Source organism: Octodon degus, unplaced genomic scaffold, assembly GCF_000260255.1.
Source record: "Octodon degus isolate 3935 unplaced genomic scaffold, OctDeg1.0 scaffold00362, whole genome shotgun sequence".
NCBI classification, from domain to species: Eukaryota; Metazoa; Chordata; class Mammalia; order Rodentia; family Octodontidae; genus Octodon; species Octodon degus.
In genome coordinates this window covers 496,560-509,826 of record NW_004524938.1, presented here as the reverse complement: position 1 = coordinate 509,826, position 13,267 = coordinate 496,560, and the positions used below count along the sequence as shown (strand labels likewise).

Below are 13,267 nucleotides of genomic sequence, written 5' to 3'. Positions count from 1 at the left end.
TCTTCTCAAGGCTTTATCAAATGTTTTCACTGATGCTGTTTTATTTTCCCTAAGAGTTCCTTCAGAATAAGAACAGCTTTTTTACTTTTTATATATTCTGCATTACAACATTACCCTCTTGGGTTCACTTCAGCACTGACAAAAAGCTTTTAAGGACATTAGATTTACAAGAATTAGTTTTCCTGACATGCTTTAAAAAGAAACACTATACAAAAAGAGACTTGCTTTTAACTGTAAGAGTCCCCAAAACATAATTATTTAAGCCACTCAATCATAATAGACAACAATGACTGAAACGGAGCAATAATAATATTCTTTGGAGTCAAAATTTATTTCAAATCATTTTTATTGTCCTGTGATTTTGTACTTAGAAGCCAGTGACTTTCATAACTTCTTTCAACTTCCAAACATTATCTTTCTTTTTTCTTTTTCGGTACTGGGGATTGAACTCAGGACCTTGTGCTTGCCAGGTAGGCACTTAAGCTGTTGAGCTATCTCCCTAGCCCTCAAAAATTATCTTTCAAAGCTTACCTATGCTTCCAAAAGTTTTACTACCTTCATGCAAAATATGTTTCCTGATATCATGGAGTAAAATGTATTTTCTTTTTCTGTTGAATGCTTCTACAGAACTTGATCTACTTAACATTATTTGACATTTTCATATTTGTTCCTCTCTTCTTGGGCTTTACGCTTCTTAACAGAGTAAATTGCATAGTGAGTTTTTCATTTTTAAAAAATTTTTTAATGTATTTAGTACAGGGTCTACAAGGTCTCATTACACAGATTGGACTTGTAGTGATCCTCCTGTTTTTAGCCTCCCAAGTACTGGGATTATAGGCACATGCCACCACACCCAGTCTCAATCTCTGTCTTAGTGTGCCCTGGAGGCAAGGCACACCAAAGATCAAACTTCCATCCCTGTGTCTGTATAAGCAGGTGCTTTTATCTGCTGAGCTATCTGGCCAGCCTGAGTTTTTCATTTTTAAGCAGATTCATAAATAATAGAATATAAGCAAAATCTATTTATGCTAACAGGGCTAGCAAACCATAAGTACTATTTGACTGTATATGAATCCTTTATTTCATATTTATATCCTATCTACTTTCAAAAATTATTACAATCAGGCCCACTCAAATAGCTTAGTGGATTAAAGTGCCTGCTTAGGTAGACACAGGAGTCAGAGGTTCGATTCCTGGCTTGCTGTCCTGGCCCCAGCCCCAGGGTATGCTGAGACAGGGCATGGTGGCACGTGTCTGTAATCCCAGCTCTTGGAAGGCTGAACACAGGCAAATCACTATGAGTCCAATCTACGTAGTGAGACCTTGTAGACCCTTTCTAAAATACAAAATAAATAAATTTTAAAAAATATTATAATCAAATTTAAAAGAAAGGATAGCTAAATAGGAGAGTATACTATCAGAGCAATAGAGTAAGTCCCCTACTTAGGATGAATGAATTCCTTTTGGGAGAACATTCATGAGTTAGATTCCTTACATCCAACAAAGTGAGAGTCATACATCTCTGACATCAACATACAAGGTAAGTTGCTCTGCACTTCCTAGAAGTCCCCTGCACATTATGTCTGCTTTTCCTTTTGTGTCTGGAGATCCTAGGCTCTGATTGAGCACACAGTAAACACTCAGCAGCACAACTGTGAATGTCCAGCAGATACGTGAAATATTTTAGAAACGTGTTTGAATCTATGAATGTTTGCAGTGCGAGGTCTGTTACTATCTGCAAAAGTTCCAAACACAAATGTGTGCAAGTCAGGGCCTTTCTGTAATTAAAAATATGAAAATGATGAATAAGTAAAACTACCTTTGCATGTCTGACATATATACTCTAATTGTAAGAATTATTATTTTCTTTGCTTATTAAATTAATACTTACACTTCCGAGGTCTGTAAACTCATAAACATACAGATACACAAAATAAGTTATCATACTCCAGCTCAGTCTAAACAATCACAACTTATGTAATAGTTAATAACATAATATAGGAGCTTTGTACTGTATAGAAACTTTATTGAAAACATTAAGAGCTCTAAATCAATGTGAAATAAAAACAGTTGTTACTATTTCAGTTTCCCTGGTTTATATAATTTTGGGTTGATGTTTTAGTCTTTAACAACTAAACTTTGTAGATGGGAAGTAGTCATTTACAAAGCATGGTCAGTCTTGTTATCTATACTGCACTTCTGTAAATACATCAACAATATTGCCATGTAGCCTGTCAACTCTATGGCATAAGCAAGCTATATTCATAAATCCTACATAACAGCAACTAACTCAACCCTTATTTCAGTATATTCTGGAAGCTAATAACCATTTCAAGCTTTTACTCCACAGATCTTACCTCTGCATTTAGGTTATCTGCAAGGCTTTCCAGAAACTGACTCTCAATTGGGTTTTGCTGAGTAAGCAAGGTGAGGTAATGACTCAGTTTATCATGTGTTGTTATAATGATTCCTTCCCCAAACTTGTCAAATTGTGGTCGTCCGGCTCGGCCAAATATCTGCATGACATCTAAAATTCCAAGGTCAACAAAGGAGCCTCTTTTTGCAGCATATATTTGTGTTCCCTAGATGAGAAAAAGTTAATAAAAATTTACATAAACACACAGAAATATAATCCTGGAGAGCTGAATACTGAAATTGGGCAAATATGGCAAGCTCTCAAAAGTGTACTTTAACTAATCCCTTCATCATCTGTGATAGAGTTAAATTTTCACAAGATAAACTAGATTCTTATTGAAGAAAATAATTCTGACCTTATATAAATAATATTCAAAGTCAATGAAACACACAAATCACAATATTTTCGTAAATAAATCAATCCAAAGGTTTATTTTAAGATACACACAAATCCATGTGCAAAGGAAGGTAAGCTCCTACCTTAATAATAACAGCATGAGCAGGAAGATTGACACCCCAGGCTAAAGTTGCTGTGCAGACCAGCACTTTGATGTGTCCATTGGAAAACAAATTTTCAACCAAATTTCTGTCCTGCCGAAGCATTCCTGCATGATGAATGCTAAAGCCATCTGGGAATAATTCACGAACTTGCTTATTTCTTGATTTTTGAACCTACAGGAGACATCAACAAAGTATAAAACAGAATTACTTAACATGAAAAGCAACTGGTATTTATGGTATTTGTTCAATGAGTTTATCAAAGAAAATACAAAATTTTTTAAGTATTGTACATTGTAACTACCTGCTACAGTTTGTGTCTAATTGTTCCCCTAAAGCCTCGCACAGTCATGGGGCAGGCTCCTAGAGTTTGTGATTAGCTCATGATCCAAAGCTGGGATTATGGATGACTGCTATACCCACAGACAGCCTGAATGCAATGAGGAAGGGAGAGAGGCTTGCATCTGCTTCTGCCACTGCTGTTCCTCCAATTCTGCTCTTGCTGTTTTACTGTTTTCTGCAGCCAAGAAGTGCTGCCCTCTACCATGTGCCACTCTGCCTTGGAGCCAGCTGAGTATGGCCTGAAACTTCCACAAGCTGTGAACTAAATAAATCTTTTCTTCCTTAATTTTGGGTGTTGGGTATTTTGTTCCAGCAACAAATCAAAAGTAACTGAGACACTACCTTTTACTATATAATGATTTAAGAAAAATCTTTTAATTTCCCATTATCTCTCTTAAAATAAGGTAATACTGGAACATGAAACAAAATTCAAAAGGAATGAAGTAAAAAGCAAGTTTTTTTTTATCCTTTGTCCCTACTTACATTAGCTGTTTCATATCCTTCCAAAGATACTCTGCAGCAACTAAGTTTAAGTCTTTACTCCAATTCGGGTTTTTTTATTTTTTTATTTTTTTATTTTTTATACTCCAATTCCTTAAAAGTAAAGGCAAAAAGTTGTTTTCTTTTTTAAACCAGGGACTGAACTCAGGACCTTGCACTTGCCAGGCAGGTGCTTAAGCTGGTGAGCTATGTTCCAAGCCTGGCAAGAGTTCTTATAATGCAAGGCTTACAAAATACTAAAAATAACAAACATCAATCTCATTCCCTAACCTCATTTATACCAGCCATAGTGGCAGCTTATGGTTCAAGTCTATTTTCTTAAAAATCCTTAACGGACTTCAGGGTTCTACACTTTCTAGCCAGGTGTGGTGGCAGACCCCTATAATCGTAGCACTCTGGAGGCTGAGCCAGAGGCACTTCTATGAGTTTGAGGCCAGCTTAGGCTCTATATTGAGTTGAAAACCAGCACAGACTACACAGAGAGACTATGTCTCAAACAAATGAACAAACGAACAAATGAATGCTTTCCATTCCAGCCCCACGTCTGCATGACTGCCCCCATTCCAAGATGCTCCATGGGTCCTGACAGTGTTCTTCACTGTTCTCAGTCTATGACCTACCACTGTCACATACAGTTATGCTCATGGGGCTCTATGATGGTAAAGCATTAACTTGTCGTTCCAGCTCCTAAATTTGTAACTAACCTGAATGCACTGACTTTACTCACAGTGTTTATTCTTGCCTGGGTAGAGCCTGTTTTCTTTTTTTTTTACATTTATGTATTTGGTACAGGGTCCCGCTATGCAGCTCAGACTCATAGTGATCCTCCTGTTTCCAGTCTCCACAGCACTGGGATTACAGGTGTGCATCACCACACCCAATCTCGATGGCAGTTTCAGTGCACCTGGTGGCAGGGCCAGGGCAGTGCAGCATGCAGTACCAGGGATCGAACCCTGGTCCCTATGCTTGTCTAAGCAGGCTCTTAGTCCACTGCGTTATCTTTCCAGCTCTATGCCTGGGTGGATCTGAAGTGCAGGACTTAGTCCATTTATTAGTAATCTGTATTAGTACCATAGTATAATACTATTAAATAAGGAAAACTATTTTTACAAAATTAAAGACCTTAGACTAATGTTTTAAGGTGTTCATAAGGCCAAAACTTCTGTCATACTATCATTGACTATTTCTCATTGTAAAAAAAAATCTCACTACTGACAATTTAGAGCTTGTTTTTCAACATTTCATCCCCTTGGTTGAAAGTAACACTGGCAGAGGATTTCAGGAGACTGGAATTCTACTCCAGACTTTGGCACATTGATGACCTCTAAGGTCATTTACAATTTTGAAATGCTAAGTCAATAATAATTAACTGAAAATTGAATTCCATGAAATCAGTTTCAATTGTAAAACTGAAAGTCATTTATTAGCAAACCGCACCACCTAGTGGCAAGCCAAGTAAATAACAAGTTACTCATTTTTGAATCTCTGCGTCTAAAGCAAAATACAGGTATGTTTACTTAACAAGATTATCTTTCCTCCAGTTTCATGGAGGATATATTCATATTTCTTCTTGTGCAGTACAGTCATCTCGTAAAAGTAATATAATATTCTTTGTGATTACACTGGAATCATATGGTTATCTTTTTAGACATGAGATACTATTAACTTTTTTAAAGCAGCTCTTATAAATATGGAAAGACTGAGACAAACACTGTTACACAGAATTTATTTAGATATAAAAGAGATCCTCCAGAGGCGAGGGGTACAGAAACAAGACACTTCACCTATTCCACTTCTTCTCCCCTATTTAAGAGCAGACATTCAGAACAAACAGGAAATTAAAACTGTTATCTGGAGATATTCTGTACAATTTATATGGCCACATCGCTGTTGCTTCAGATGAACCTGGCTCTCTGTAGACCTTGGGCAATGGAAAAGCCTGATGTGCTTGTTACACATGTAGATGCCTTGTACAAACCCCAGCTGACGCAGGATTTGGCTAACCATGCTGGGGCACCAATAACACAGGAAGAAAACACAGAAAGCATGTAACTATAGAAGAATTATCCCAGAAGGCATCAAGTAAATCTGGTGTAGGTATATAGCACAGGAACTTCTCCTCTGACAGGTGAATTCCACACTGAATCAACTGCAATGGCCACCAACTGGATTTGTCACTCTTGATATCAAGAAAAAAAAAAAGTCATGTCTTTTATCTCTGTTCTAATACTATGCACTGTTTTTCAATTGGTTCAAAAGAGACTTGATGTGGCAATAATTTTAAAATACATCTGGGTTGTTTATTCTTCACTGTCTTCAAATCTTAATGTTCAAGGATGTGGACTCATCTACTTCACAGTATAAATAAACTGGAATCTTTAGGGATGAGTCCAAGGGATATACACTTCAAAAAAAAAAATCTTATGTTAATCATTATGACAGAATAAAATTGCCCATTTTCTCACTTTTGGTGTACAGTTCTATATATTTTAACATATATATTAATTGGTACAATTACTACCAATTATTAAAGTACAAATCAGTTCCTTTACAAATATTTTTTGTTCATTTACACTCCCTTGTGCTATTTCTTTATAGCTAAAGGTTCTCTACTGATAAACCCTGGCAACTACTGTTGGGTCTTCATCGCTGTATTGTCACTTCAAAAATGTTACATAAATTTAATCAAAAGTATATAAATCCTTCAGACTTACAGTAATATTTTCTTCATTTGTAAAATTTGACTTAATAGATCTTATGCCAAACAATCCCAAATTCATTATTGTATTAAGTTATTTACATTCATAAATGGTGTCTCCTAACAAACGTATAAATGTGTATTAACTAAGAAAAAATGTACTATAAAGAATCAAAGACAAGGTCACTTAAATAAGAAACAGGTAGCAACTATATGCTAACTCCTGGAAATAAAAATAAGGCAAAATCTGAGCACCGGATGATTTGCAGATGGAATAATATACAAATACTTCGTTAACGTATGACCAAATGAAATTCATGACCTATATACTTTCCATCAAAACTAGTGCCTCTCTATTGTTATTTTTCTTTCATAACCCAAACACCCACTTGCATATAAGCCAGGCACCTTCGAAGGAGTCGAAAGCTCAGATTCTCTTCCTCAATCCTCCATATCACATCAACCCACCAAGCATTATTTTCCAAATATTTCCCAACAATAACTAGTCTATTTCTTCTGCCTGTATACTGATTTTAAAGTTATAAATGCTGAACATGTACTGCCTTTCTCTAAGTCCTCTAATTATTACTTATGTGATTTGAAAGTAAAATATGAAATTTATAACCTATATATAAGGTCCTCATGATCTACCTGTTGCCTACAACATTAGGCTCATGCCACAGTGGCTGAGTGCTAGTCTCAATCATTCTCTACAATTTATCCTTTTTATTTTCCCAATTTCTTTCAATGTGCTATTGTTTTTCTGACATGAAGACCTTTTTCACAAACACTTGTCTGACTTATTTGCTCTCACTAACCTTCAGATTTGAGCTTAAATATCACTTTGTTGGTGAATAAATATCATCTTCTAAAACCCTCACATTAAGCAACCAAATTTACTTTTTTAGCACTGCATTTCTCTTTATTATTTATTGTAAATACAATTCATTATTAAGTCAGATAATCTTGTTCTTCCAGAAAATATGTCCATAAGGGTGAAAGGGAACCTACTTTTCACCCTAAAAATATTTCCATTTGAAAATTTATCAGCACACAAAATCTACATAAGGAATTAAAACAAATCAGGCCCTCAAAATTCAAGTATCCAACCAAAACGTGGTCATGTGAGATGAACACACTGCTCAGATGAAACATAAATGGAAAATAAATATATGAAAAACATGCTCAAAATCATTGTTTGTTAGAGAAATACAAATTAAAACAACACTGAGATTCCAGTTCAGTCCAGAAAAAATGGCTGTCATCAAGAAGTCAACCAATAACAAATCCTGAAGGGGTTGTGAGGAAAAAGAAATCCTTCTTGACTGTTGGTGGGAGTGCAGTCTGGCACAACCACTGTGGAAAACAATGTGGAGATTCCTCAAAACACTAGGATTGGAGGTCCCATTCAACCTAGCTATTCTCCTCCTGGGTATTTTTCCAGAAGAACTGAAAACATCACACTACAGTGGTATATATGCACTCATGTCTATAGCAGTTCAATTTGTCAGAGCTAAATCTTGGAAACAATACAAATGCCCATCAACTGAGGAATGGATAAAAAAAGGTGTTATATTTTTACATAATGGAGTATTACTCAGCTATAAAGAAATATTAACTTGAAGCTTTATAGGTAAATGGATGCAACTAGAGACCATACTTGTAAGTGAAATAAATCAGACCCACATGTGTAAACATTGTATTTTCTCCCTAGCATAAGAACCTGAAAGATTAAATAAAATCTGAAAGTTACAATAGATACTGTGAAAGGGAAACAAACTGTCTAAAGGGAAGGAACAACTGCGATAAGGGAAAGGAGAAAAGAAAAAGAGAAGAAAAATATGTATATATACAAGATAACTTGGAAAATTGTACTTCTGATTTCTACTGGTCTATTGAAAGGAACAGGTAATACTGAATTTTTTTTCTTTTTAATTTTTTGACCAGGGGCCGGGGAGATGGCTCAGAATAAGCGCTTGACTGGCAAACGCAAGGATCTGAGTTCAATCCCCAGTTCTGCCAAAAAAAAAAAAATTTTTTTGGACCAATTTTTGGATCAGTTTTGTATGCTTATATCTGGTAATCTGAACAACTAATTTGAAGACAATAATATGCAATAAAAACATTGTTGGATTCCTATCATCTTGTTTAGCAAAATTCTATAACATTTTCTTTCTTTCTTTGTACTATTTTTTGTTCTCTTAAAAAAGTCTACTCTCACTTCCTTCTGAGTCTTTGGATGAACTGGAAGGTAAAAAACTCTATTTTTCAGATGTCTTGTCAGGGTACCAGATGCAAAGACTTATTCTACTAATTGAAAGTATGCATTTGGTTGATAACAGTCAAAAGATAACTTTCTTCTTGCTTCTGTCATTTACTGGCAAGCAAGATCTCACAAACAAGAGGGTTGAAAGTTATAGTAGATGTACTACATATTCAAAATGTCTGTCAAGTATGTTTGTGAATGTTGGAAGATATTTCTAGTGACAGCTGTGAATTTTAAACTGCTCATCACTATTAAATTCAAGTTTTAGTGATAACTCCAACCTTATCAAACTTTTGATAAGAATCTATCTCTTTCCCAAAATTCTTTGTTGTATTTAAGCCATATCCTAGAAGGGCTTCTGCTTCCTTTGCTGAATTCTGATTGGTACAATGCCTGTCTCCCTCCACCCACTATAACAGGATGTCAGCAGAGCCACCCATGCCCTATATGTCTTGATACCTATTAGTCTGCTAGCTAGCTTTTACTCAGTAAATATTTTATAAGTGACCATTATCAAAAACAGTTTGAGGCTCTTATGAATACAGTCAATCCTAATGACAGAAACTAACCTAATCCCCCTAACCAATTCCCAGATGTCCATCTGGCTGAGCTAATTAGTCACATTAGGATAAAGGAAGTAGTATATTCTCTTATATCTCTTGAATGATGGTCTTGTATGCTGTATGATGACAGAACAGTTATATAAAAACAAGTTAGCGTTCTAGAGAGAGCACTTCGGTTAGCAAAAGGTCAATCTCTTCTACAAATGAAATTTTTTACTCATGTGGCTATCTTTAAATACTGAAATTTTAAAAATCATATGGTGAAATGTGATTTTGGTCTTTAAATTTTATCATTATAACTAATAATAAGTGGGCTAACAAAAAAAGATAAAAACTCAAACTATATTTGGCCAACCAGGATATATAGCACAGGAGAATGGGAGGATTTGGTAATACACGCTTTCTTGGGATTCAAGTTGATGGCATACATTCTTAAAGCAAGTACAAACAAAATGATTATTGTTGTACTGCTAGTACACACACAAAAATACATGCTTTAATAATCAGCTAAAAATTTTAAATCATAAATCTCTATATCCCCAGGGATTTAGTCTTAAATCTGCATGTCTTTTAGACTGTGTCCCTTACTCAGGCATTTTCAAACAAAATGGAACAATAATACAATTAGCATGATCTTCCAAAACAAGATGTATAAATTTATCAAAACAAACTTATCCTATGCTTCTAAAATACATTTTAAAGTGCAGGAACAGAAATTGCAACAATAAAAATTTACTTGAAAGTAATAAAGAAATAAGGATAAAATCCCAATGTTCCTTATGCAAGACTCTCATACATTCAAAGTGAACATCGTTACACTACACTGACTTTAACCCTAGGGGCACTGGAATTTCTTCTACCTAGAGAAAACTGAGACCTGCTTTCACATAACTGGGCTCTTCAGCAATCTTCAAAAGCTTTAAGCCTGAATATAGAATTTACTCAGGCTTACCATCTATATTTGAGGGAGTTAGGGGCGACTACACACCTAGCTGTTCAAGCACTTTACCTTCTATTGAAAAAAGAACACTAATTCTTCAAAATATTCAATTTTCCTTTTCTCATGGTTTATCTCTTAGAATGCCTTTATTCTTATTATGGATGCTCAGTAAAATCTGATGACTCTCTTAATTTTTGTTTTGTTTTTTCGGAACCCAGGATTGAACTCAAGCCCTTGTGCATTCTACTGAACCATCTCCCCAGCCCTGACTCACTTAAATTAATCTGCTTCTTTTTTGCATTTTTATCGATTTGCTCGTTTGTACTGTCATTTACTACATTTCGCTCTGCACACATGCATACACTTATTCATTTATTTCTATATCATCTGTGGAACTGTCTTGAAGACGAAAGCTTTGCCTTGTTTAATCACTCATAATCTACAGAGCACTTGATATTAACTGAATTAAAACTGGCATTGAATGTTTTGTTTTGTAGTTTTAAATGACTGTCAATGAAGAATTTATTCAACTGAACTGTTGCCCACATTTGAAAATTTGCTACTGTTGTGTATGTGAAAGTTTCTATTATTTTTTTCATTATAAGTAATGTGCTGAAAAAATCTTGGTGGAGATTAACATTTTTCATTTAGTTTTTCCTTAGAAAAGATTCCCAGGTTTGGGATGCACAGCATAAAGGGACTGGAAAATAAATAAACATCTGGTATTAAAATAATAATGTCAGGGTAAATCTAGGAATATGCCAAACCCTCAAGTCATCTTCAGAGACAGCTGGACACTATCATGTTTAGTTTTTCTTCTTTCTTTTCTAGTGCTGAGGATTAAAACCATGGCCTTATACACCTACGTAAATGCTTTGCCACTTGACTATATCCCCAGGTGTCACATGCAGCTTCTGATGATTGGGCTTAAAATTGTGTAATCTGAGCTGAGCACGGTGGTGTACACCTATAATCCCAAAACTCAGCAGGTTGAGGCAAGAGGATCACGACAAGCTTGAGGTCAGCCTGTGCTACAAGGTCAGCCTCAACTGCATATCAAAACTTTGTCTTTAAAAATCAACAAACAAATATACAAAAACATACTTCATCTGTTAACTTAATTTCATCTAGAAAATTTTTCTCATCTAGAATTTGTTTACCCACTTTAGTTTTTCTTCACTTGTTTATTAGAAAATGCATGTTTAATTATTAAATTTAACAAATGCACGTATAAATATTTGTCTATTATAGGTGGTTCTGATATTTGTAATACATTACTTACTGCCGCTTAAACCAATAAATTATTATTTTTTGCAGGTCCATTAAGTATCAGTCCATCATTCTTTAAACTATTCTTTTTTCCAAAGCTACAAGTAATCATTTGTAGAACGTGTTCCATGTCTCAGGTGAGGTTAATGTGTAACAGAAATTGTAGGTCCCATCAATTTAGGCACGGGCTAAGTTGCAGCTATCAAATGGAGGATAGTTATTGATAGATCTCTATAATGAAAGTTGTAAAATTATACTTTATAAAGTACCCTGAGTACATATTGTTCTAATTTATTTAATACCTATTTGCTAGGTTCACTGTATAACAGATCATTTATACCTAAGAGAAAAGTTCAACATCTCTAATATAGGTTAAAAAAAATTGAATCAACATTCATGTCTATAAATCAGAGAAATTCTGTACAAGAGTGGAAGGGAATAGTATATCTAATGCTAAAATGCTTAAAGAATATTATGAAATCTACCTCTAACTTTAGGGTAAAAAAGATCTGACAACTTGATGCAAAATGAATCGTAAAGATTCTAATTATATTAATTTCACTTTAAGTGAAAAATTATAACTGAATACCATGAATCAATAATGAAAATATCTTCATTCCTTCTATAAAGATGACCTACTATTCTGTGAGGCATGAGGTATGCACAAATACAGAACCACTGAGGTATTATCTCTGTATGAGATGGAAAAATAAATAATGTGAAGGGTAATTAAGGAAATAGCACTTGCATTGTCTATTATCCTTTCATCATTTTAAAATTTAGTTATCTATATATACTTTTGAACATTAGTTTCTATGATATGATATAATCTGACCAATTTCTAAAATAATTTCATATATTATTCCATTTTTTTCATAGAAAACTACTAAAATATATATTACTATATATAAAATATATATTACATTCCATTTCATAGAAGAAATAAGTCTTAGAAATTTTTAGGTGTCTAAGGCTATAAAGCTTCTAGAGGTAAAGTCACAATAAGAGCTTTTCCAACTTTTCATTAATGTGCACTCTAGCTCTGGGAATTCTTGAGACCCTCTGGTGCCTAAGGGGACCCTAACTCCATCTATAGCTTAAGCTACTCTTTGGGCACGTTCCTTTCCATATGGTCTCATTTCAATGACAAATTTGGAAATGTAGGTGGTTTTTTACTTGAGAGTAACTCTAATATTAATAGGAATAGTAAGAGAAGTCCTAATTACAGAGAGAAAAGATTCATTATGTGTTATGGCTAAGGCATGGAAAATGTTATTATGTCGATTTACACACAGGGCATTGGTAGGGAGGGTGAGGAAGAAAATGAGCAGGTTTGGAGGAAGACTAGAGGAGAAGGAGTCAGGTATCTCGCGAGCTTTTAAAGAACTGCATTTCACTTGGTGAGTTGCGAATAGAGACGGTTACATTAAACACTTAAAGGTAAAGTACAACTGTGGTACAGTAGGGAATTAACCATGTTCCTATTAACAAAGAGACATGAACCTTCTAATTTTATTTTAATGTTTAAAGTATTTAAAAGGGCCAGTCAGATAACTCAGTGGATTAAAGCAACCTCTTAGGCAGAAGCAAGGACTGGTGTTCAGTCCCAGCATGCTGTACCAGCCCAACCTCTGGGTACACTGATACACTGATTGAGACTGGGTGTGGTAGTGCGTGCTTCCAATCCCAGCACTTGGGAGGCTGAACACAGGAGGATCACTCTGAGTCTATTCTATACCTGTAGACCTTCTACTAAATATATATCTATATATATA

General features: G+C 34.9%; 1 protein-coding gene across 1 annotated transcript in view; it reads right to left on the bottom strand.

Annotated features, from left to right (window-relative positions):
- Ascc3 (activating signal cointegrator 1 complex subunit 3) overlaps positions 1-13,267 on the bottom strand; it is a 382,010-nt gene that overhangs the window by 160,895 nt on the left and 207,848 nt on the right. Inside the window, exons 15-16 of the mRNA XM_004648215.3 lie at positions 2,896-3,087; positions 2,358-2,582 (exon numbers count right to left, since the gene is read on the bottom strand). Coding sequence (XP_004648272.1) covers positions 2,358-2,582; positions 2,896-3,087 — 417 coding nt within the window. The remainder of the gene's footprint in view (positions 1-2,357; positions 2,583-2,895; positions 3,088-13,267) is intronic.